Source organism: Cervus elaphus, chromosome 20 (genome assembly GCF_910594005.1).
Source record: "Cervus elaphus chromosome 20, mCerEla1.1, whole genome shotgun sequence".
Classification (NCBI taxonomy): domain Eukaryota; kingdom Metazoa; phylum Chordata; class Mammalia; order Artiodactyla; family Cervidae; genus Cervus; species Cervus elaphus.
Window position 1 is genome coordinate 130,518,174 of NC_057834.1, and position 23,562 is coordinate 130,541,735.

Sequence of the window (23,562 nt, forward strand, 5' to 3'; positions counted from 1 at the left end):
CTCATCCCAGGGATTGAACTCACCTTTCCTGTGTCTCCTGCATTGCAGGCGGATTCTTTACCCATTGAGCTATCTGGGGAGCCCCTACTGTGTAGCACAAGGAACTATATTCAGTCTTCTGTGACAAACCATAATGGAAAAGAATATGAAAGGGAATAAATATATGTATATATATGTACAATTGTTGTACAGCAGAAATTAACACAACATTGTAAATAAACTATACATCAATAAAATTTCTTAAAAAAATAAGAGCCATTACTAACCTTGCCTCTTTGAAAAACTAACCAGACATTCGTTACTGAAGTCAATTTGTCTTCTGGCCTATAACATTCAAGAGCTTCTGATTTTTTTCAAAACAATAACTAGTATTTATTGAGCACTTAACAACTATAATAACACTTCACCTAATCTTCACAACTTCCCTAAGGAGTGTGTCAGAAAAGGACAGAACCTTGGGACAAGGCCCTGCAGATGGAACCAGAGCCTTAAAATGTTATGCTTCATTCATTCATTTAGCATAGTAAGCACTTCTGTGCTCTTGTTTGTTAGGTACCAGTGGTACAGACTTAAAGAACTCTGATAGAATCTCAGTGCAACAGAGGAAACAGACAATAAACAAAAGAAAAAAACAAGATAAATACTAGAAATTGTAAAGAGAACTCTCACGTATATTACATCACATATAGAATGGCATTACAGAGAGGGGAGAAGACTTTTGAGGTGACATTCAAACCGACATAGAAGAATGAAGACGCCAGAACGGCCTAAAGTTGGGGGAAGAGCACTTTGAGCTGGGTAAACAGCAAGTCCAAATACCTTGAGGCAAAAACCATGCAGACAAAGTAACTTGATAAATCCTAAGAAAAGATAGGGGCTTCCTGTGGATGGGGTTTGGGAACTAGAAAGATAAGAATGGGGAAGCAGACGTGGGTGGAGGGGGGCACTTTTAAATCTTGGTAAGGTGTTTGGATTTTATTCTAAGAGCAACGAGAAACCACTGAGGGCCTTTAAATAGGGGAAGGAAAATGACATCTGAATTATTTTTTCCTAAAAGTTCACTCTAGCTGCTGAATGGAAAATGAAACAGGACCCAGAAAGAAAGCAAGGAGAAAAGTTATAAAGTGGTTGCAGTGAGACTTCCCTGGTAGTCCAGTGCCTAAGACTCTACACTACCAATGCAGGGGGCCAGGATTTGATCCCTGGTCAGAGAACTAGATCCTACATGCCACAACTAAGAGCCAGCATAGCTAAATAAATAAACATTTTTTTTTTTAAAAAGGTGGTTACAGTAATTTAGGTGAGAGATGGAGGTAGAAAAGATTAGGTTGTAGTGATATTTGATATATATTTCAGAGGTAGAAATGACTTTTTAATTTCATGCAGAGGATAAATCCCTGTTATTGTTAACTCTATGATGCCATTTACTATGCTGGGGAAGACTGGAAGGAATATGTTAGGTTGATAAAGTCAAGAGCTCCAGATTGGACATACTCAATCTGATACGTGAGCTAGACCTCTGAATGGAGATGTCTAGTAAGCAGTTGGATATATAAGCTGGGAACTCAGAAGAGAGATCTATCCTATCAAGTAAGTAAAAATGTAAAGATTATTAGTATGTAGAAGGTGTTTGAAGTTTTGAAAAGACTATCTAGATCAAAAGAGAGACTGGTTATTAAAGTGAGTCCAAAACTGAGATGTGAACCATCTCATCATTTAGAGGTCTGAGGAGGAAGAAGTCAGCAAAGGAGACATCACTGAGGCAAGAGGAAAATCATCTGAGTGTGCTGTCACGGAGGTCAGTGAGAAAGCGTTTCATCAAAGACAGAGTACCATCTATGTTGAATGTTGCTAACAGGTAAAAAGAAATAGTATAGAAAATTTTTATTGAATTTGGCAATATGTAGCTCATTGGGGGGCTTCCCTGGTGGCTCCATGGTAAGGAATCGACATACCAGTGTAAGAGACGTGGGTTCCATCCCTGGGTCTGGAAGATGCCCTGGAGAAGGAAAGGGCAACCCACTCCAGTATTCTTGCCTGGGGAATCCCACGTGGACAGAGGAGCCTTATGGGCTACAGTCATGGGGTTGCAAAGAGTTGGACACAACTTAGCAATTAAAACAGTAGCAGCTTCTCAAAACAAAAACAAAAGCAAAAACAGCAGCAGTGGCAACAGCAGGCTCATTGGTATCCTTGGCAAGTTTAGCAGAGGGTGGACCGATTGAGGTGGATTGAAGACGCAACAGAGGTAAGGAAACGGAGACCGTCAGCATAGACAAGACCTTCTAGAACTAACACCAAAAAAAGATGTCCTTTTCGTCATGGGGAACTGGAATGCAAAAGTAGGAAGTCTAGAGATACTTGAAGTAACAGGCAAGTTTAGCCTTGGAGTACAAAATGAAGCAGGGCAAAGGCTAAGAGTTTTGCCAAGAGAATGCACTGGTCATAGCAAACATCCTTTTCCAACAACACAAGAGACAACTCTACATGGACATCACCAGATGGTCAATACCAAAATCAGATTAATTATATTCTTTGCAGTAGAAGATGGAGAAGCTCTATATAGTCAGCAAAAACAAGACCTGGAGCTGATTGTGGCTCAGATCATGAACTCCTTCTTGCAAAATTAAGACTTAAATTGAAGAAAGTAGGGAAAACCACTAGACCATTCAGGTATCACCTAAATCAAATCCCTTAGGATTATACAGTGGAAGTGACAAATAGATTCAAGGGATTAAATCTGATAGAGTGCCTGAAGAACTATGGAAAGAGTTTTATGACATTGTATAGGAGGCAGTGATCAAGACCATCTCCAAAAATAAGAAATGCAAACAGGCAAAATGGTTGTCTGAGGAGGGCTTACAAATAGCTGTGAAAAGAATAAAAGCAAAAGGCAAAGGAGAAAAGGAAAGATACATCCATTTGAATGCAGAGTTCCAAAGAATAGCCTTCCTTAGTGATCAATGCAAAGATATAGAGGAAAACAATAGAATGGGAAAGACTAGAGATCTCTTCAAGAAAATTAGAGATACCAAGGGAACATTTCATGCAAAGATGGACACAATAAAAGACAGAAATGGTATGGACCTAACAGAAGCAGAAGATATTAAGAAAAGGTGGAAAGAATACACAGAAAACTATACAAAAAAGATCTTTGTGACCCAGATAACCACGATGGTGTGATCACTCACCTAGAACCTGACACCCTAGAGTCTGAAGTCAAGTGAGCCTTAGGAAGCATCACTATGAACAAAGCTAGTGGAGGTGACAGAATTCCAGCTGCACTACTTCAAATCCTAGGAGAGGATGCTGTTAAAGTACTGCACTCAATATGCCAGCAAATTTGGAAAACTGAGCAGCAGCCACAGGATTTGAAAAGGTCAGTTTTCATTCCAATCCCAAAGAAAGGCAATGCCTAAGAATGTTCAAACTACTGCACAATTGCACTCATTTCACAATCTAGCAACGTAATGTTCAAAATTCTCCAAGCGAGGCTTCAACCGTACGTGAACTGAGAACCTCCAGATGTTCAAGATGAATTCAGAAAAGGCAGAAGAACCACAGATCAAATTGTCAACATCCATTGGATGATAGAAAAAGCAAGAGAGTTCCAGAAAAACATCTACTTCTGCTTTATTGACTACACCAAAGCCTTTGACTGTGTGGATCACAACTAACTGGAAAATTCTTAAAGAGAAGGGAATACCAGACCACCTTACTGCCTCCTGAGAAGTCTGTATGCAGGTCAAGAAGCAACAGTTAGAACTGGACATGGAACAACAGACTGGTTACAAATTGGGAAAGGAGTACATCAAGGCTGTATATTGTCATCCTGCTTAATTAACTTATACTCAGAGTACATCATGAGAAATGCTGGGCTGGATGAAGCACAAGCTGGAATCAAGATTGCCAGGAGAAGTGTCAGTAACTTTAGATATGCAGATGACACTACCCTTATGGCAGAAAGTGAAGAGAAACTGAAATAAGAGAGTGAAAAAGTTGCCTTAAAACTTAACATTCAAAAAACTAAGATCATGGCACCTGGTCCCATCACTTCACGGCAAATAGATGCAGAAACAATGGAAACAGTGACAGACTTTATTTTCTTGGGCTCCAAAAATCACTGCAGATGGTGACTGCAGCCATGAAATTAAAAGACGCTTGCTCCTTGGAAGAAAAGTTATGGCCAACTTAGACAGCATATTAAAAAGCAGAGACATTACTTTACCAACAAAGGTCCATCTAGTCAAAGCTATGGTTTTTCCAGCAGTAGTGTATGGATGTGAGAGTTGGACCATAAAGAAAGCTGAGCACCAAAGAACTGATGCTTTTGAACTGTGGTGTTGGAGAAGACTCTTGGGAGTCACTTGGACAGCAAGGAGATCCAACCAGTCAATCCTAAAGAAAATCAGTTCTGAATATTCATTAGAAGGACTGATGCTGAAGCTGAAACTCCAATACTTTGGCCACCTGATGTGAAGAACTGACTCCTTGGAAAAGACCCTGATGCTGGGAAAGATTGAAGGCAAGTGGAGAAGGGGATGACGGAGGATGAGATGATTGGATGGCATCACTGACTCGATGGACATGAGTTTAAACAAGCTCCGCGAGTTGGTGATGGACAGGGAAGCCTGGCATGCTGCAGTCTATGGGGTCGCAAAGAGTCAGACACGACTGAGCGACTGAACTGAACTGAGCATAGACAATTTTAGTGCTGTTGCAAAGAAGAGTGGAAGAAATGAAATGATAGCATAAAGAGAAAGTTTTGTTTAAGATGGAAATGATTCAGTAGAAGTAACTGATGATACAGCAAAGAAAAATCCCTGAGATGGCATGGGGGGGGGGGGCGGGTGCAGCTTGGAATCCAAATCACTGGGGCAGGAGTAGTGGGTGGGGGCCTAGGGCTTGCCATTTGGTAGGGGCAGAGATACACTTTTCATGATATCAGGAAGGAAGTCAGAGATGATGGGTGCAGATGCAAGTAGTTTGGTGGCTTCTAGCTGGATAAGAATGTTCCTATCTAGTGATTTTTATTTTCTCGAAGAAATATGAGAAGTCATTAGTTATGGGGAAGTGACAGTAGAGTGTTGGAGTTTGAACAGAGAAAGCGTGAAATACACTATCTCTGGAAGAGAGAAAGTGAACTCACTAGGGAAATTCGGTAAGATTGACAGGAAAAGCCTAATGCCCTTTTGAGATCTGTGGTCAAAATTTAAAGTGAAAGCCTCAGCCCTTGTTAAAGAAGGTGAATTCTTTGGTCCAACCAGAAACGGAATTTTACCAGGTGAGTATAATGGAGAGAGTTATGGCGGCAATCGTAACATCTAAACTAGGTGACACAGTTATGAATGTGAAAGTGAAAATTTTGGAGTTATTTTTCTTTTTCTAGCTGTATGGCGTATGAGATCTTAGTTTCCCAACCTGGGATCAACCCTGTGAACCCTACAGTGGGAGCATGAAAGCCTAACCACTGGACTGCCAGGTAAGTCCTGGTTTAGTGGTTCTGATGAAGTCAGACTCAGAAGTTACTATGTTGACTGGGATTCCGAAGTAGAAATTTTTTTATAAGGGATGTTATTCCTGGCAATAACAAACAGGATTAACTACGATGTGGGTGGGGTGGCTAACATAGGATAGAAGGAAAGATGGCTGGAGGTGAGGAGTTAAAGGATTGACAGACTATTATTGGGTGGTCATCCATTCAGATGGTGAATGATGTACAGAATTAGAAAAGAAGACATGAGCCACAGGCTAATATTAACCAGAGGAATGATCCACCCAAAGGTCTCTGCAGTTCAGTTCAGTCGTTCAGTCGTGTACGACTCTTTGCGACCCCATGAACTGCAGCACGCCAGGCCTCCCAGTCCATCACCAACTCCTGGAGTCCACCCAAACCCATGTCCATCAAGTCGGTGATGCCATCCAGCCATCTCATCCTCTGTCGTCCCCTTCTCCTCCTGCCCTCAATCTTTCCCAGCATCATGGTCTTTTCAAATGAGTCAGCTCTTCTCATCAAGTGGCCAAAGTATTGGAATTTCAGCTTCAACATCAGTCCCTCCAATGAACACCCAGGACTGATCTCCTTTAGGATGGTCTCTAGATGACACTAATTAGGAGAGGTATTAAGGGAAATGGCTCATGCACTTCGAAATAAGAAGGTTGTCCATTGGTTGATTTCATATATATATTTTATATGGTAATTTTATATCTTAATCTGTTCATCAAGTGTTTTGTGGTAGAATTAAGAAAAATGTTTAATTCCTTCTGTGTTTTGTGTTTGTAAATAGTCTATATATATACCACAAAATCAAGGCCTTTTTGAGTAAAGAGAACACTCACTTAAGCCTATTGAGACATTTATACTGCTAGAACCAATACTCCAATGAGGTTCCAAAATCAAATCAGTAAATGCTGTGTACGAAATCTGTAAAATTTTCTTTAATTCCATTGGCCCAGCACAAAGCTAATTTATGCTTTTGAACTGGAGACTACTGTTCTTTCTGGGGAAAGATACCAGTAGGCTGCTCATAAGGGCAATCAAGAAAGAAAAGGGTCTTCTAACATCTCTCCCCAGGAGCTGATAGGGCCCTGGCTATTTGCTTTCACGGGAAAATTGCTCTGGCGAACCCTTTCAAATAACTCCCAGCAAATCACGGTGGCCTACAGACAACTCCTTTTCTGCTCATTGGCCGACTGCAATCTTCAACCACTCCATTCCTCCCGCCTCTCATTGAGAGCCAATAGGAGAGATGAGATCTTCGTAACCTAGCGTCACCAAGTACAGTACTTGCAATTGGCTATTGGAGCTACATATCGAGAAGTAGGCGGGGCCATGCCAGCCGCCCTATATAAGAAGAGGACAAAGGCGGCGCGCCGCCTGTGTCATCCGCCATCTTGTGCGAAGCAAGGTGGCATCCACGTTCCCTGAACGTCTTCTCCGCTTTTGCCTCGACCGCCCCTTGATCACAGACATGTCTCGGGACCGGTTCCGAAGCCGGGGCGGTGGCGGTGGTGGCTTCCACCGACGCGGAGGAGGAGGCGGCCGCGGCGGCCTCCACGACTTCCGCTCCCCGCCGCCCGGCATGGGCCTCAATCAGAATCGCGGACCCATGGGGCCCGTGCCGGGCCAAGGTGGCCCCAAGCCTCAGATCCCGCCACCGCCTCCGCACCAGCAACAGCAGCAGCCACCGCCTCAGCAGCCGCCACCGCAGCAGCCGCCGCCGCTTCAGCCCCCGCCGCACCAGCCGCCCCATCAGCAGCCGCCGCACCAGCAGCCGCCGCCGCCGCCACAGGACTCATCTAAGTCTGTCGTTCCTCAAGGACCCGGTTCGGCTCCCGGAGTAGGCAGCGCCCCTCCGGCCACCGGCTCGGCGCCGCCCGCCACACCCCCGACCTCGGGGGCCCCCACGGGGCCAGGCCCCACCCCGACCCCGCCGCCCGCTGTCACCTCGGCGCCCCCAGGTGCGCCTCCACCGGCTCCGCCGAGCAGTGGGGTGCCCAGCACCCCCCCTCAGGCTGGGGGCCCGCCGCCTCCACCACCTGCAGGGGGCCCGGTGCCCGGGCCTAAGCAGGGCCCGGGACCCGGCGGCCCCAAGGGCGGCAAAATGCCAGGCGGGCCGAAGCCTGGCGGCGGCCCGGGCCTAACTACTCCTGGCGGCCACCCTAAGCCACCGCACCGAGGTGGCGGGGAGCCCCGCGGGGGCCGGCAACACCATCCGCCCTACCACCAGCAGCACCACCAAGGGCCGCCGCCCGGAGGGCCCGGCGGCCGCAGCGAGGAGAAGATTTCGGACTCTGAGGTGAGTATCAACCTGAGCTACGCGTCGGTTTTCCTAAGATGGCGGCGGCCCCCCTCCCCACCCTCCATTTTGTCGGAGACCGGAAAGGGCGCTTGCGCGCGGGAGGCGGGAGTGGGTGGGCGGGGCTGCGGGATTGAGGGGCGGACGGCGCGGGTCCGCAAGCGGCATCCCTGGGGAGGCCTCCGGGCTGGCAGAGGGGGGCTTGAGGAAAGTTTGATGGACCCTGTTAAAGCTAACGGGTTCTGGGGTCCAGAGTAAAGAATATAGCGTGAAATTTGGGATTGACGAGATCGGGCGATTTTTTTGTCCTAACGCGTAGCCACAGGTTTCGTCGTTGACAACAGTTTTAGTCGTTTTAATAATACCCTTTCACCCTTTTAATTTTTGTCCAGTGTAGTTTTGATGCTGTCAGGGACGTTAGGTATAAACGGTTGACGAGGTTCCTGATACAGAACCTACTCTCTGGAGAGACTTGTCGTCTCAAGAGTATTCTGATGGTTTAGGCTCTTTAATGTTAGAGAGTGATTATTTTGGAAGTTCGGTTAGGCATGTAATACGATCTTTAAATGCAACAGAAGAGCAACCCGATTGGATTGGTAACATATTCAGTTTGGGGAAAAGACTATTGCTTTTTCCTACTTGCAGAGGTACCTTGTATTTGAAAGTCGCCTTTTTTTTATACCAGGGGTTTAAAGCCAACTTGTCACTCCTGAGGAGGCCTGGAGAGAAAACTTACACCCAGCGTTGTCGGTTGTTTGTTGGTAATCTACCTGCAGACATCACGGAGGATGAATTCAAAAGACTTTTTGCTAAATATGGAGAACCTGGAGAAGTTTTTATAAACAAAGGCAAAGGATTTGGATTTATTAAGCTTGTGAGTTTGGTTTTTGTGTTTTTCTGGTGGACTTCTCTTTTTACTACTACATAGTGTTTTTTGAACCAACAATTTTATAAAGTTTTCATCTCTCACAGAAAAGTTGTAGCTGCTGTGTAGTGCATAATATTTAAAACGGGGGATTGTGTGGGTAAATGTCAGGGAAGACTTCTTGGAGATAAGTTGAACTGAGCTGGCAGAAGATTAGGATTGTGGGGTTAGACTTGCGGCAATTTTAGGGTGGGCATTAGCCAGTTTTGAGGTCATTAACTTTGAGTGTATATCTTGATGGTTGCAGGAATCTAGAGCGTTGGCGGAAATAGCTAAAGCTGAACTTGATGATACACCCATGAGAGGTAGACAGCTTCGGGTTCGATTTGCCACACATGCTGCTGCCCTTTCTGTTCGAAATCTTTCACCTTATGTTTCCAATGAACTGTTGGAAGAAGCCTTTAGCCAGTTTGGTCCTATTGAAAGGGCTGTTGTAATAGTGGATGATCGTGGAAGATCTACAGGGAAAGGCATTGTTGAATTTGCTTCCAAACCAGCAGCAAGAAAAGCATTTGAAAGATGCAGTGAAGGTGTTTTCTTACTGACAACGTAAGTTTTTATGTTTATCTTAGTAACTCTTATTTATTAACATTTCGAAGAAATTGCAATAAAGCTGGAACGAAATTAAGATGAAACCGTTTTTGTTGCTAGAACTCCTCGTCCAGTCATTGTGGAACCACTTGAACAGTTAGATGATGAAGACGGTCTTCCTGAAAAACTTGCCCAGAAGAATCCAATGTATCAAAAGTAAGAACAATTTCTTAAAAGTACAAAGGAGAACTTGTTCATTTTTTTTTTGTTTTAAACTTTCAATTTTGTTTTGGGGTATAGCAGATTGACAGTGTTCAATAGTTCCAGGTGAATGGCACATGGACTCAGCCATACATGCAGATGTATTCATTCTCCCCCAAACTCCCCCTCCCATCCTGTTTGCCATATAGCATTGAGCAAAGTTCTCTGTGCTGTACAGTAGGTTCTTGTTGGTTATCTATTTTAAATAATAGGAATGTGTGCATGTCTTACCCAACTCTATCCTTTCCCCTTCAGCAACCATAAGTTCGGAAAACTTGATAATTTTTCAGTTTTTTTTTAAATGTACAAAAATCTTAGATATGGTTGATGAAAACTTCAGGTTTCGAAAGCTAGAGGTTTTGAAGCAGTCATTCAAATACCTAGTGTTTGTTTCTGTGGTAGGTACATTTCATATGCATTCTTGTTTTGTTCTTAACAGTTGTTAAGATGTGTTGTAGATATCTGGTTTTTCAGAGTTGGAAAAATATTCTTTGAATTGAAACTGGCTTGGGAAGTAGGATTAGGACAGTGAGAAAGGTAGGATTGATCTTCATTGCCCATGTTACTGTCTAGTATCATCCTGGAATGTAAAGAGATACTAAGAATCAAGGTAATTTTTGCCTTCCAGTGTTTCTTAGAAGTGAGAAGCCAGTGGAAGGACCAGTGTTTTTTAGGGGATATCAGATACATACATTTCTTGTGTGCATCCATAAATTGGTTCATATTTAAATATTGTCAGGGAGAGAGAAACCCCTCCTCGTTTTGCCCAGCATGGGACATTTGAGTATGAGTATTCTCAGCGGTGGAAGTCCCTTGATGAAATGGAAAAACAGCAGCGGGAACAAGTTGAAAAAAACATGAAAGATGCAAAAGACAAATTGGAAAGTGAAATGGAAGATGCCTATCATGAGCATCAGGCAAATCTTTTGCGTCAAGGTAAAATACCTTCTGAATTTTGCTAGTAGGATCATTTGCCTTTTGAGCTTACTAGAATTTGTTAATGTGAATCTATAACAGAATTTTCCAATGTTCAGATCTAATGAGACGCCAGGAAGAATTAAGACGCATGGAAGAACTGCACAATCAAGAAATGCAGAAACGTAAAGAGATGCAGTTGAGGTACAATTTTGTTAAACCTTTAAGTGTTAAGTGTACCTAAATTTTGCAGGTGAGTCTGTTGAGGTACAGAGATGTTAAATACTATGTCAGTGTTGGTTTAATGCTTAAATTGTGAAATAGAGATTTCTGTTACATGGCTCATTTACTTTGTTGGAATACATTTAGGGCTTTTTTTTGTTAGTCGCTGTCCCAACCTTCCATTTGCTGTAATGCTCTTAAATAAACTACTAGTTTGCTTCAAGTTGAATTTTTTTAATGTGCATAAAAAACTTTTGTTTTCATACTTGATGAATATTTCCAGGCAAGAGGAAGAACGACGTAGGAGGGAAGAAGAGATGATGATTCGTCAACGTGAGATGGAAGAACAGATGAGACGCCAAAGAGAGGAAAGTTATAGTCGGATGGGCTATATGGATCCAGTAAGTGAACTTTGGCAATGTAAATCGGAGTTTTCTACAGAACTTGTGGGTATCTAGGGTGCAGTTTTATTCAGTTAAATATGACTTTCCACATGGTAGCTGTTCTGCCCTTTTTTTTTTTAACCCAAGTGTTTATGATTGGTGTGCCTTGAGTTTTGCCTTCTTGGGTGGGCCAAAAGATTTCATTGGTTAGGAAGAAGCTTGCTTTATAGGTTTCTTTGGCGTCTTTTTAAAATTGCCTAATTGGGTTTCTTTCTTTAAGTTGAAAACAATTTTTGTTAAGCTTTGGAAATTTGGTAGTTAAGAATGCTTGGTATGGGTTTAGTACAAGAGTAGTAAAGGATTTTTTTTTTAATTTCAGAGAGAAAGAGACATGAGAATGGGTGGTGGAGGAGCAATGAACATGGGAGGTAAGAATGAAAGTTAAATTAGTGATACTAATGAAGGGCAGTATTTTGATTGAGTGGTAACCAGCATTTTTGTTTCCTAGATCCCTATGGCTCAGGAGGCCAGAAATTTCCACCTCTAGGTGGTGGTGGTGGCATAGGTTATGAAGCTAATCCTGGAGTCCCACCGGCAACAATGAGTGGTTCCATGATGGGAAGCGACATGGTAATGTATCTTGTGGGACATAGTTCAAAAGGAAGTTCTCATTCTCACAACTTACGTGTGTGTGTTTTTTTTTGTTTTTGTTTTTTAAGTAGGTGACTGGACTTCTTTTAGTTCCCCTATCGTGTAAATCCGTAATATTGATGAATACCTTGGCAACATAGAAGAACTCAATGTGGTAACCTCACCTGATAAGGTTGCCAACAAAAAGTCAATACTGTTAGTAGTATGTTGGGAGTTATCTTTGGCAATAAGTAGACTTAGGTGCTTTCCATTATATTGCTTGTGTACTTCTGCACAATAGCTCATGGCAAATCCAAATTCTAAATGTTAGATACTGATTATTCTACATCCAAGTGAGAGTAATCAAATGGCAAGCTGTCATTCATTAAGCTGGTATTTGCCATAAGTGTGAATCAGACTTGTTTGTAGCTTGTAGCTTTAGGCATGTTTTAGCAATGTGTAGGACTTTGACCTACATTTGGTGTGACTTTATCCATGAAAAGGGAATTGTTTAGTCTTCGGACTCGTCGTTTCCCTCCTTTTGGGCCTGTCTTTAGGTGTACTTTCTAAAATAAATGGACATCTCTCTTTTGCTACAGAATAGCAAAAGGCAGTGTTATTTTTTAGTGTACTAGTTGTGTGCATTTGATCTGAACCTTCTTGATGGGGTCATATTTTAGCTGTACAGATAGCCTGTCAGGATCCTTTAGAACAACCAAGAGAATTGGTCTGAATGGTGATATCGGGATTTTACAATCCTTAAAGAAGTGAATTGGCTGTAGAGGTGGGTTTGGAGAAAAGTGCTTTGTCACAACTGAATTGAATCTAATTAGTTCATCTACAGTCTTTTGGCAAAGGGAGGGAAGCTGCAGCATATAGCTCACTAGATTCATTGTGCAAATAACAAGGATTTAGAATGGGGCCTCATCTACTTAAGGCTTTGAAGATTAGAATCATAAGTAGTTGGAGGGTTAAATGTAGCGCTGTTAGCTTCAAAATGAATTTTAAGAATAATGTGGGTTATATTTTGGTTTATATGCTTCCTAATAGTCAGATGTAGGTTATATATCAAATTTGTAACTAATTTGACACGATGTTCCCACAGTTCAGATTCTACAGTCCTTGTGACATGTAGCTCCTGGATTCTAAGATGATATGGTAACAAACCCCCAAATTTCCTTTTCACCTTTTAGAGATAATACAATGTGCTGAAAACCTAAAATTGTTAGGATTTTGAAATAGTTTGAAGGATTAGGATTTAGTCTTAAGTAGCCCTATAGTATTTTGTAGGAAGCATGTTGAAATTATTTATAATAACAGTTTTAAACCCTGATGCCTTTTTTAATTTCTGGGGGGTTTTGTTGGATTTTTGTTCTGTTTTGGGGTTTTGTTTTGTGTTTTGAGCAACACTCTTAATAATTGGTCTGCTTTATATGAATTTGCAAGATGGTTCAGGCTGCTGTGCTTGCATACCTGTAGGGTTACTCTGTTTGGGATCACAGGTTTCTAGGACTAGAATTCACCTAAAACTAGATGGAATAAAGGCCTGCTTTATTGCAGTCAGTTAAGCTTGGTGTTAATGCTGTTTGGGAGACACCCGAAACACGGAATCATAACTGTCGGGACTTTTCACAGACATAAGGGAAAATGAAAAGTTGGGCTGTTACGAGGGTGGGCTGTATGTTCAGTTAATTTGCAACTATAAAGAACAGTACTGTGAACATAATTTCTCTGGTTTTATGTAGTGATGGCTGTGAAGGTGATATACTTGGAGAGAATATGGCAACACTTTTAAATCAAAATTACTGTGCCGGTTAAGTGACTAAACCTATTAGTCTTCTATTCTTTTTCTTTTTGTAGTCTGGTAGCATTTTATTAAAAACTTTGAACCTTTTAAGATTTCTGCAACTTAGCAGATGTGTCTTAAGATCTTGAAAAGCACAAGGTTTCTTATGCAGCACATACCACTAACTGGTGAGTAGGTCTTTGTCACTTCATTGAGTGAATTGAATCTGTCTGGTTGGGCTTGTTAGGCTTACTTGGAAATTAAATTTCCTGTTCAGACCTTGAAAGCAAGAAGTTTGTAAGCTTTTCAGTGGGTTAATCTGATGTGAAATTTCTTAAAACTCATTTTGGAATGGGTTTTCACATCTGCACTAATTCTTAAATTTCTTAGCACTACAGGGAAGATCTGTTCTTTGAAACAGGTGTATGAGAATGGCTCAAGTGGGAACATACCACAAGGCATGTGTTACCGTAAACTAATTTTCAAATTACCCTTTTTTCCTTTCTATGTTCCCGGTGCCTGTGGATCGACTCATTGGTGATTGTATCGACGAACGTTGACTACGGAACCTTCTAAAATATTTACTTAACACACATGGACATCAACTACATATAATGAACTGTTGATTACTGTTCCAATAGCGTACTGAGCGCTTTGGGCAGGGAGGTGCGGGACCTGTGGGTGGACAGGGTCCTAGAGGAATGGGGCCTGGAACTCCAGCAGGATATGGTAGAGGGAGAGAAGAGTATGAAGGCCCAAACAAAAAACCCCGATTTTAGATGTGATATCTAGGCTTTCATTCCAGTTTGTTTTTGTCTTTTCTTGTTTAGATACCAATCTTTTAAATTCTTGCATTTTAGTAAGAAAGCAACCTTTTTATGGATGTTAGCAGTTTATTGACCTAATATTTGTAAATGGTCTGTTGGGGCAGGTAAAATTATGTAATGCAGTGTTTGCAACAGGGGAATTTTTTTTTTTTCCTTTTCTTTTTTTTCCTTTTTTTTTTTTAAACTGTATAATGTCCCTCAAGTTATGGCAGTGTACCTGTGCCACTGAATTTCCAAAGTGTACCAATTTTTTTTTTACTGTGCTTCAAATAAATAGAAAAAATAGTTATGATATTGATCTTCAACTTTGCCATTCATGCTTCTATGCACATTAGGCTAGGTATTCCACTTGGAAAGCATAAGAGTGTCTAGGCCTTTGAATGGCATATGCCATTTCTGGGAAATGTTATTTGTAGGCTAAGTATTGCTTTCTACTTATAAGTACCCCCTTGTTTTAAAAAGAAGAAATGCTTATTGAAGTAGTTTCATGATTTGATTTGTTTGGCAAGGAAGCAAGCTGGTGCTAAGTATTTTTAAATGGCTATGTAAGCAAAGCTGAACTGTAAATCTTCATTCAGGAATGTGTATCAAGATTATGGAATGGGTGTAAGACTATTGATAGGGGGAGAAAGTGGGTATGACTTAAATGGATCTTTTATGGCCCTATGATCTATTCTTTCCTTGAAAGTTTCTGAAGAAAAAGTGGAAAGATCATTTTGTTGCATTCCTCCATTCTTGTTTTTTAAAAAACGAGTCCCAAGCCCTACAAACGGCTTGTATTGAACTTTCATATTTGAATTAAAGATTGTTAAACATGAAGCCTTTTCATGTATTACTTTTAAGTGATTTATAAAGGTGGAGTTTAGTGTGAATAATTCAATTAAAAAATAAGAGGTATAGTTAATCATGAAGTAGGTTAGAAGTGTATATACTTGTACTCTTTTACATCTCCTTGTGCTACTTCTATTGGGCAAAATCTGTAGGACTATGGAGAAAGCCTATTCTGTTTTCTAAGAGCTTGTAGTGACTGTTAATAACATAGGGTTGCAGAGAACCATTGTTACGAAACATTTTTGTTTTTCATAGTTTCCTTTTGATGTGGCACAAAATCTGGAGAGAGTTGCTCGTGCTACACGGTGCAGATGTTCCTTTCTCCCACCATAAAGCTTTTGGAGTGTTTCGATGGTGTTGTCAGTTTAACGTCAACTTCATTGACTCTCCTTCCATCAGAGACATTTTGACTTACTAATGAAATAGTTTGTTACTGGTGTCTGTTAGTACATTGGGAACACCTGCTTTCCCAGTGTATATATAAGCAGAGGAACAATTTCCTAAAAGTAGGAAAAGTAATCGAATGGTTTGGCTTTGATTTTCGCTATGTTTCCATTCAAATTTGTACATTATAGAACTCTTACTGTGGAATGTCTTCCTCCTTTTCACCTCTTAGTGTTAATTGGCAAAAGTAAAATTCTAAATCAAGTCTTTGTTTAAATGCTGAAGTAAGTTTAGTATTGTGCCTGAGTACAAAGGGAAACCTATAGTTGAAACAGCTCAGCACTGTGCATAGGGAACCTGTTAATAAATACTAGTGGAGTATAAAGGCATGCCACCAAATTCTGGTTGTGACTGACAGGTACCTGGTGTGGTAATTAAGGGAGAGAATCTCATTAGAAAATGTTCATTATTTCTGTTCACCAAGACACTTGGAAATGAGTAGTTCTATCATAATTATATCATAGGAAGTTTTGTCCCAAGTCATTAATTGGTGATAATGTATGAGATTTTCTGTACTGGAAACAAGGGTCTTGATTTGAAAGGAGTCCATTACAATTTGAATTGTATGGTAGGGACTCCCGTTAATGATAAGAAAATAAGGGGTGTTCATGGGACACCCACAGAGGGTGAACTTGAATGTGTGGGTGGGGGCTGGTGGGGAAATGGGAAAATCTGCCTATAAAATTAATGTTTCAGTTTATTTTTCAGATTACATGCCTTTCTTTGTAAGGGATGCTGGCACAGACCCCTAAAATAAGCTTTTCGTAGTACTGTACCTTTGAAGAGTGGTGAAGGATGCTAATGGATTATCTCCTGAAAGTTGTGGTTTTGATAGCCTTACTGTGTAGAATTGCTAAACATTGTTTAGCAAGTAATGTTGCTTAGTTTTAACTAAGTTTTGACTTTTATCACTGAAATAGCAGTGTATCAAGGGTTGTAAGCTACTCAGACTTTCAACAAGTCTTGCAATGTATATGATAGCCTAATGTGAATTTAAATCATCTTAAAAAGTAGATTCCTAAAAGCTGATTTACGAAACTTGGGGTGGGAAAGGGAAGGTAGTAGTTGAGAGGTATTTTGGCCATTCTTCTCATTTAAAGAAAGCACCTGCCCCCATTTCCTCTTCTCCACTTTCTCTCATAATTTTAAGAGGAACACTTGATTGTTTTAAAACTAACTGCTCCTTTTATTACTCCTTATCTTTAAAAACTGCATTCTCTAAGAGATCCCAGGGTATTTAGTAGGTACTTTAGAAACTTAACCCATTGGCTCATGTTTAGTGAAACCATAATCCTCTTCGCTTAAAACACTAATTAAACTTCTAAGAAGTTCTGTAAACCCCACCACTCTTTATTAGATGTATTATATCACTAATATAAATAGACAATAATTTGGGAAATTGTAATGTTACGCCTGTGCAATTTTTGTAAGTGGCATATCATGGCAGATAAAAATTTAGATACTTGGCTTTTCTTGGGCAAGCCACTACGTTTGTGGCGGAATATTCTCTGGTGTTCTTGGACTGCAATTGTGCACTATTAAAGTAGTGGCCTGCTACATAACTGCATTTAGCCAGCATTTCTGCAGTGCGTAACTGTGAGGAACGTAGTACCGCAAATGGCAATGGACATTAGGACCCGGATGTAGTATTCCTGCTTGCTCCGAGATTCTCATTGCCGACTGCATACAGGTAGGTAACAAGCAATATAATCTAACTTGGTGACTTGCTATGTACTTTTATTCCGTGGGCATTCTGACATCATACCTCTGACAATGAAATTACAGTGCAGCACCTAACACGTGTATGATAAAGCTAGCTTATATCAAAACTGTGTGGGTTTGGGTTTAGAGCTGTAATTTGTCAGGCAGAATTCAGTGCTGTTGCAGTTCTCAGATAAAAAGTGCAAACTTGAGTATTTGGTATGTATCTGATTCAGTTGTGTGGTTTTTAGTTGCATCGTAACTGAAGATAACAAACACATCAGTGGTGTGGGGGAGAGGGGACCATACCATATTTGGAAAGTAGAGTACTTTTAGCATCTTGACACAGACTGTATATAGCATGTGACAATTAGTTTCTGTTACAGCAAACTGACCTCCCCACAGGTCAGCAGTATCAATTTCAGAGTGTAATCTTGGCTATTACTCCACAGGGTTGAGTGAATTAAAACTAAAAGTAGAGTTTGGCAACGTGATTTGAAGATTTTTTAAATGGGCTCCATGGGAACAGCTTTGTTACTAACTGGGGGCATAGATGGGATTCTAACATGAATAGTTCAAGTTCTGTGATTGGTCTAAATATGTCTATACTCTAAACCTGGGGGAAGATGGTGTGGCATGTTGACTTGCCTATTGAATACATGTTGGGAATCATTTCCCAATTGTAAGACTTCGTCGTATTCTGTAGGATAACTGCAAATGTTCAGGGTAGCTTTTTGAATTTGGTTCCCTTAGCTTTTTAGGGATGAGATGTTGCAGTCCAAACTGTTCGATTACCAAAATAAGTAAGTCTTCAAAAGCACCCTCTTTGTTGTTCAGGATTTAAGATTTGCATCGACAGTTGTTCCAGACCTCAATTCAACTGAACATTGGTCTATGAACTGACTTTTAGCTAGCATGCACGAGAAATAGCTTTCATGTATAATGTTTTCTGCTCTGTAACTGGAAAGTTTGGCTTACTTCACATAAATGTTGGCAAAACTCTTCACAATTATGAGAATTTCTTTTTGTATCAAGAAAAATGGCTTGCTCTTTGGCAAGCAGTTCACATGGTGGGGACAGACTTGTAATTTTAATATGTAGTCCATTCAACCAAATGACTTGACTTCTGCTAGATGAAAGAACAAATGGTGACTAGTTTAGCTCTGTATCAGTAATACAATGTACATCCAACATAATGCTCAGTGTTAGTGACAACACTGTCACGAAATTGGCATGCAATTCTGACGGGGTTTTCCTATGGCATAATCCATGCAGTTGGTAGCCAACACTTGGCTCCCGTGGCTCAGTGATTGTTTAGAAATAAAAGATCAGGTTTATTTCTTAACAGTCAATAGCACTTTTGAGAGAATGTACTTGATATATGGACATCATTGGGTTGGGGGGTAATTTTGCCTCATTCTGCTTATTTCAAGATGAACAGGCTTTTGCACTTTGAATGAGAAACCTGTGACTTAAGTTGATTCTTACTAGTTTTGATTTGTATGTAGCTGTAATTTGTGAATTTTAGTGCAGAGGGTCTTTTTAAAAATCAGTCAAAATGGGATAAACGGGTTTCAATAGTAACTATATCCCAGGTGCTTGCATTGTATTTCATAGTCTTTTCTTATTACAAACAAAAATTGTTTTTAATGACAGTGGTTGCAAGTTCAGAGGTGTGATGCCAGAATGCGTTTTCGTACTGTTAGGCCCTTGGGAATAGATACCGGTGCTTTATGAAAGATGAAAGAAATGCAATGGGTGCTCTTCATATAAGGTTGCAAAACCTACAAAGAATGCATAATAGTCTCATTTTTCCCGATAAAGAGATGCGTGTGACTAGTTTTGGACTTTTAACCTTAATGGGGGTTGCATGTTTCTTATTGTTAATCATTGTCAGCTGCAGTGACATGATCCACAGTCCTGCATTTACTGCTTTAACAGTAATGATTTTGGATAGGTTTTAGAGAGCTGGGATGTTTGTTCTGGGCCTTTATTTGGTTTGGGCTTTAGCTGATAACGTTTCAGTGCTCTGTCAGCTAGTGCAGTTCTCAAATGGCTGCCTGTTAGGGAAAGAATTCAGAGGATTTGGCTGCTCCTAATCATCTGTCATTGCTGCTAGATAATGATTGGCAATTTCTAAGACTCAACTGTGGAAATCACACAGTTGTTGGTAAACCATCAAACATAAATGTTGCTTTTGAACACCAGTGCTGAAAAGATTTTATTCAGAGGGTGAAAGGGGGGCTGGATGCAGAATAGGATAATCTGGAGAATGGAGGAAGAATGCAAAACGATATAGTATCCCTTATGGATGGTACATGTGCAACAGGGCACTATTTCATATACCCTTGGCAGTCTCTGATAATCAGGGAGGAAGAAAAACCTGGAATTTGGATTAAGGCTGATCTTTCTGGTTTTTGTGCACTGTGGCTCTGCCAGGCATATATAGTGAAGGTGAATGTCTTCTCCCTCAGAAAAACTCCGGTTCCTTGCTGTCCTGATAAGGCATAGCTTCCCTGCCATAACTTAAAACTCAGTGAGGACTTAAGAGGGAAAGAAGGAGGCAAATATATAGGATTGCAGGATAACAACTGCATTGTTGTGTACTGTGGAACGGGGAGGGCACTCTTGGAGGACTCCTGCTGAAGGTGGTCAGTCCACCTGAGAATGGAAGACATACTTGGTGGGGAGCAGGGTATGTGCTTTTCTATGAAAAGAGCCGATGTTAAAACTCATTTGGTAAGGTAAACGTTGTCACATACCTTCACATAAGGGATAGTATATTTTGGGTTGCAGTCAAACTTCATTGTGCTCAGACTGGTGAAAATGCAGTTAGGCTTTTGTAAATACAAAGAAGATACAGTTCTCATTCTAATTCAGGTGTCTACTGCTACTTCAGAATGATTTTAGATTCCACCCCCACCCCCCCATGAAGTTTCTTCCTATTTTTTATGCTGTAACTTGCCCCCAATCTTTGTTTCTGGAATTTTACTCTTTAAATTTTGAAATTAACTAGCATTTCAAATCTTCATGCCCTTGTCTTTTATATTAACTATTTCCTATTATTCTTTAGGTAAGAATGATTGATGTTGGCTGATAACTGGAGTGCTCATTCACTTGAAGTAAGCTTCCTTGAAAGTCTGCCTATTAAGGATTTGGGGGTTTGGTTTCTATTTAATGGTTAAATGATTTAACTAAAAAAAAAAAATGATTTAACTGTGTGGGGTGAAAGCTATTTGATTTTTAAGATGTTTACCTCTTCATACCCCTGTATTTTTGTTTTTTTTTAAATAGATGTGTGTGGGTGTGTATGAGTTGGAAAGAGAAACAGCTGGGAATATTTATTACAAAAATGTTAAACAATAGAAGAAAAAGATGGTGTTAGATCAGAAAAGGCTTGAATTTGTGGAGAAATGCTGTATTTTATGGTACTCTAAAATCAACTTCAGACCAATTAAAAAATCTCCTTGAGATTCCTTTTACATTATAAATTGTGAATAACAATTGTTTCATTACTGGTAGGGAGAATTCCTTAAGTACATTTGACCCTTGAACAACATGGGTTTGTGCTTTAGGGGTTCACTAAATGATGCAGATTTTTTCCAGTGGATACATACTACAATGCTATGTCTTACCTAAACAGTAACAATGAAAGTGAAAGTTGCTTAGTTGTGTCCAAGTCTTTGCAACCCCATGGACAGCAGTCTGCCAGGCTCCTTTGTCCCTGGAATTATCCAGGCAAGAGTACTGAAGTGGGTAGCCGTTTCCTTCTCTAGGACATTTTCCCAACCCAGGGATCGAGCTCAGGTCTTCTCCCTTGCAGGTGGATTCTTTTTACTGTCTGAGCCACAAGAGAAGCCCATAGCCAAAAAAAAAAAAAAAAAAACCACTATTGAAATCCAAACCTATGCTAAAATATATATACCTATTGATGTCAGAATAAGGTGTACATGTTAAAAATCAGTTCAAAAATGTTTAAGATATGCCAAATATGTTATCATAACAAAGTTTTATTTTAATGATAGGTGGATATAAGTTCTCAAGACGTCACACAGCATGAGCTGATCAAGAAGGAAAGCCACAACTTGTTAGACTGATGCAGTATGGAGGTTAGTTGAGATTCTTAACTCTAAACTGTCCTCAGGGACTTCCCTGTCAGTCCAGTGGTTAAGACTTTCCAATGCAGGTGGTGAGGGTTCAATCCCTGGCAGGGAGTTAAGATCCCACATGCCTTGGGGCTAAAAAACTAAAGCATAAAACAGAAGCAGTTTTGTAACAGATTCAATAAAGACTTTAAAAATGGTCCACATCGAAAAACATCTTAAAAATTGTCTTCAGAAGGAATCTTGGGTGGTGTAAGATAACTACTTATGTGGATATCATTTTAATTTCTTCTATGTTAAAACTTTTTTGTAGCAAGTATGTTTTATAACATTTACTTAAATATTTAATCTTTTTTTTTAAAGTCTTCTGAGGTGTGGTAGGTCTTAACTTTAGTCTTGTTTGGCTAAAATCTCAGGAAAGACAGGCACTTAAGTTTTTAATAAAAATATATATAGCTATATTTACCTTTGCATCCATACAACAATGCAGAGGAAGATGCAGAAGATTTGAAGTTCTATTTTTCATCCAGAAAACAAAATCCTAGAGGGTTGGCAATTTTAAAGGGCAATTCAACTCTGCTTTTCTGGCTAAAAAGCAGTCATAGACATTATATAGACAAATGGACAGTGACTGACTGTGTTCCAGTAAAGCTTTTTTTACAAAATGGTCTGTAGACAGTAGCTTACCTGTCTCATGTAATAAAAATTGCATTTGTTCATGGTATCACGTAGGTATAAAGGACTATCATAATCAGTTGAATTTTATTTTAATTCAGTTGAATTTTAAGCAGAAATGGGAGAATTGAGAGCTATGTCTTAAACCTTTGAAAAGTATTAGTTGCTCAGTTGTGTCTGATTCTTTGCAACCCCATGGACTATAGCCCCCCAGGCTCCTTTGTCCATGGGATTTCTCAGGCCAGGAATACTGGAGTGGGTTGCTATTGCCTTCTGCAGGAGATCTTCCTGACCCAGGGATCAAACTTGGGTCTCCTGCATTGGGGGTGGATTCTTTAGTGCCCGAGCCACCAGAGGGTGCCAGTTAATGGGAGTGTCTTGAAGAGATCTTCCTTTTAAGAGTTTGGTTGTAACTAAAAGTTCTTGTAGAAGATGGAAATAAAATTTAATAAACTTGCTAGGTGAGTCTGGAATTAAAATTATTTGTGCTGCTTCACCCTTACTTATCTAAAGATAATCAAATACTTCTGCTACCACATTCTTTGATTAACGTTTACTTGATTGTTGCTGATAAATATTTGAGACCTTGATACCTAATTATTATGATTTTTGGAATAATTGTTTCCTTTTAATTGGCAGGATCACGTGAACTGTGTCCTGAAAACCAGTGAGGAAAAGAGCAAAGAGAGGAATCAACCTGTTGTTGAATAAAAATGTTTCAAGATGGGATTTTGTTTTGATTTTGTTTTTAAGTAGGATTCTTCTATTTTGTAGAATTTTCCATAAGTGTCAGCAACTTATTTCTCGGTGGCATTGAAGAAGTTATTTCATGTTATAAGTTTAAAACAAATTGCATAATTCAGGACTTCTATTTCTTGAGGCCTCTTTGGCAGAGCTGCTTCAGCCTCCTACCCCCCACCCCCCACCTCTTAATAACTAATCAACCTGATGGCCTTATTTATTCACGGGTTTAGCCTTTAGGGACTTCTCTGGCTGTCCAGTGGACCAACGTAGGGGGCACAGGTTTGAGCCCTGATGGGGGAATTAAGATCTCATATGCTGCCTGGTGTGGCCTTAAAAAGAAAAAATTGCCTTCAGTCTTCATAAGTTTTAGTCTTGGAGTTACCATGTGATTGGCAATTGTTACTTGCTACAGAGGTGGCATAGGATGAGATAGCATCACCGATTTAGATGGACATGAATTTGAGCAAGCTACAGAAGATGGTGGAAAGACAGGACCTTGGTGTGCTATATAGTCCATGAGATAGCAGTCACAAAAGATTCTAATGTGACTTAGTGACTAAACATCAAAGCAGTTGTTAAATAGAATTTTGTATAACACTTGTATATTACAAAATTTACCAAATTATGGTTATGAATAATTGGGTGTTAATTTCACTCAGACTGAATTGCGTGTTGCCAAATATTTTGGTTGTCCTGAGTAGCCATTTCTGTAAAATAGAGTTGAATTTTATATACAGTGTAATGGGCAAATTCTCAGATTACCTATAAATGTAAGGGAAATACTG

The 23,562-nt window shown here is 40.2% G+C and overlaps 1 protein-coding gene across 2 annotated transcripts; it reads left to right on the forward strand.

Annotated features, from left to right (window-relative positions):
* Positions 1-6,859: 6,859 nt before the first annotated feature.
* SFPQ (splicing factor proline and glutamine rich) lies at positions 6,860-22,762 on the forward strand. 2 transcript variants are annotated; one of them, XM_043875972.1, is made up of 13 exons: positions 6,860-7,799; positions 8,485-8,673; positions 8,972-9,273; positions 9,376-9,471; positions 10,256-10,452; positions 10,551-10,635; positions 10,937-11,054; positions 11,416-11,464; positions 11,545-11,666; positions 14,094-17,244; positions 20,329-20,377; positions 21,281-21,364; positions 22,673-22,762. In XM_043875972.1, the coding sequence occupies exons 1-10, from the start codon at positions 6,972-6,974 to the stop codon at positions 14,229-14,231; spliced, it is 2,124 nt and encodes a 707-aa protein (XP_043731907.1). In that variant the 5' UTR covers positions 6,860-6,971; the 3' UTR covers positions 14,232-17,244; positions 20,329-20,377; positions 21,281-21,364; positions 22,673-22,762. The 2 variants fall into 2 exon arrangements, with proteins under 2 accessions (XP_043731907.1, XP_043731908.1); XM_043875973.1 differs by lacking the exon at positions 14,094-17,244.
* Positions 22,763-23,562: the final 800 nt, after the last annotated feature.

Bases quoted from the DNA above. Each gene is read 5' to 3' on its own strand.
- SFPQ (XM_043875972.1), top strand. From the start codon at position 6,972: ATGTCTCGGGACCGGTTCCGAAGCCGGGGCGGTGGCGGTGGTGGCTTC. The intron at 10,636-10,936 runs GTACAATTTTGT...GAATATTTCCAG, and splicing joins CGTAAAGAGATGCAGTTGAG to GCAAGAGGAAGAACGACGTA. The intron at 11,055-11,415 runs GTAAGTGAACTT...TTTTAATTTCAG, and splicing joins GGATGGGCTATATGGATCCA to AGAGAAAGAGACATGAGAAT.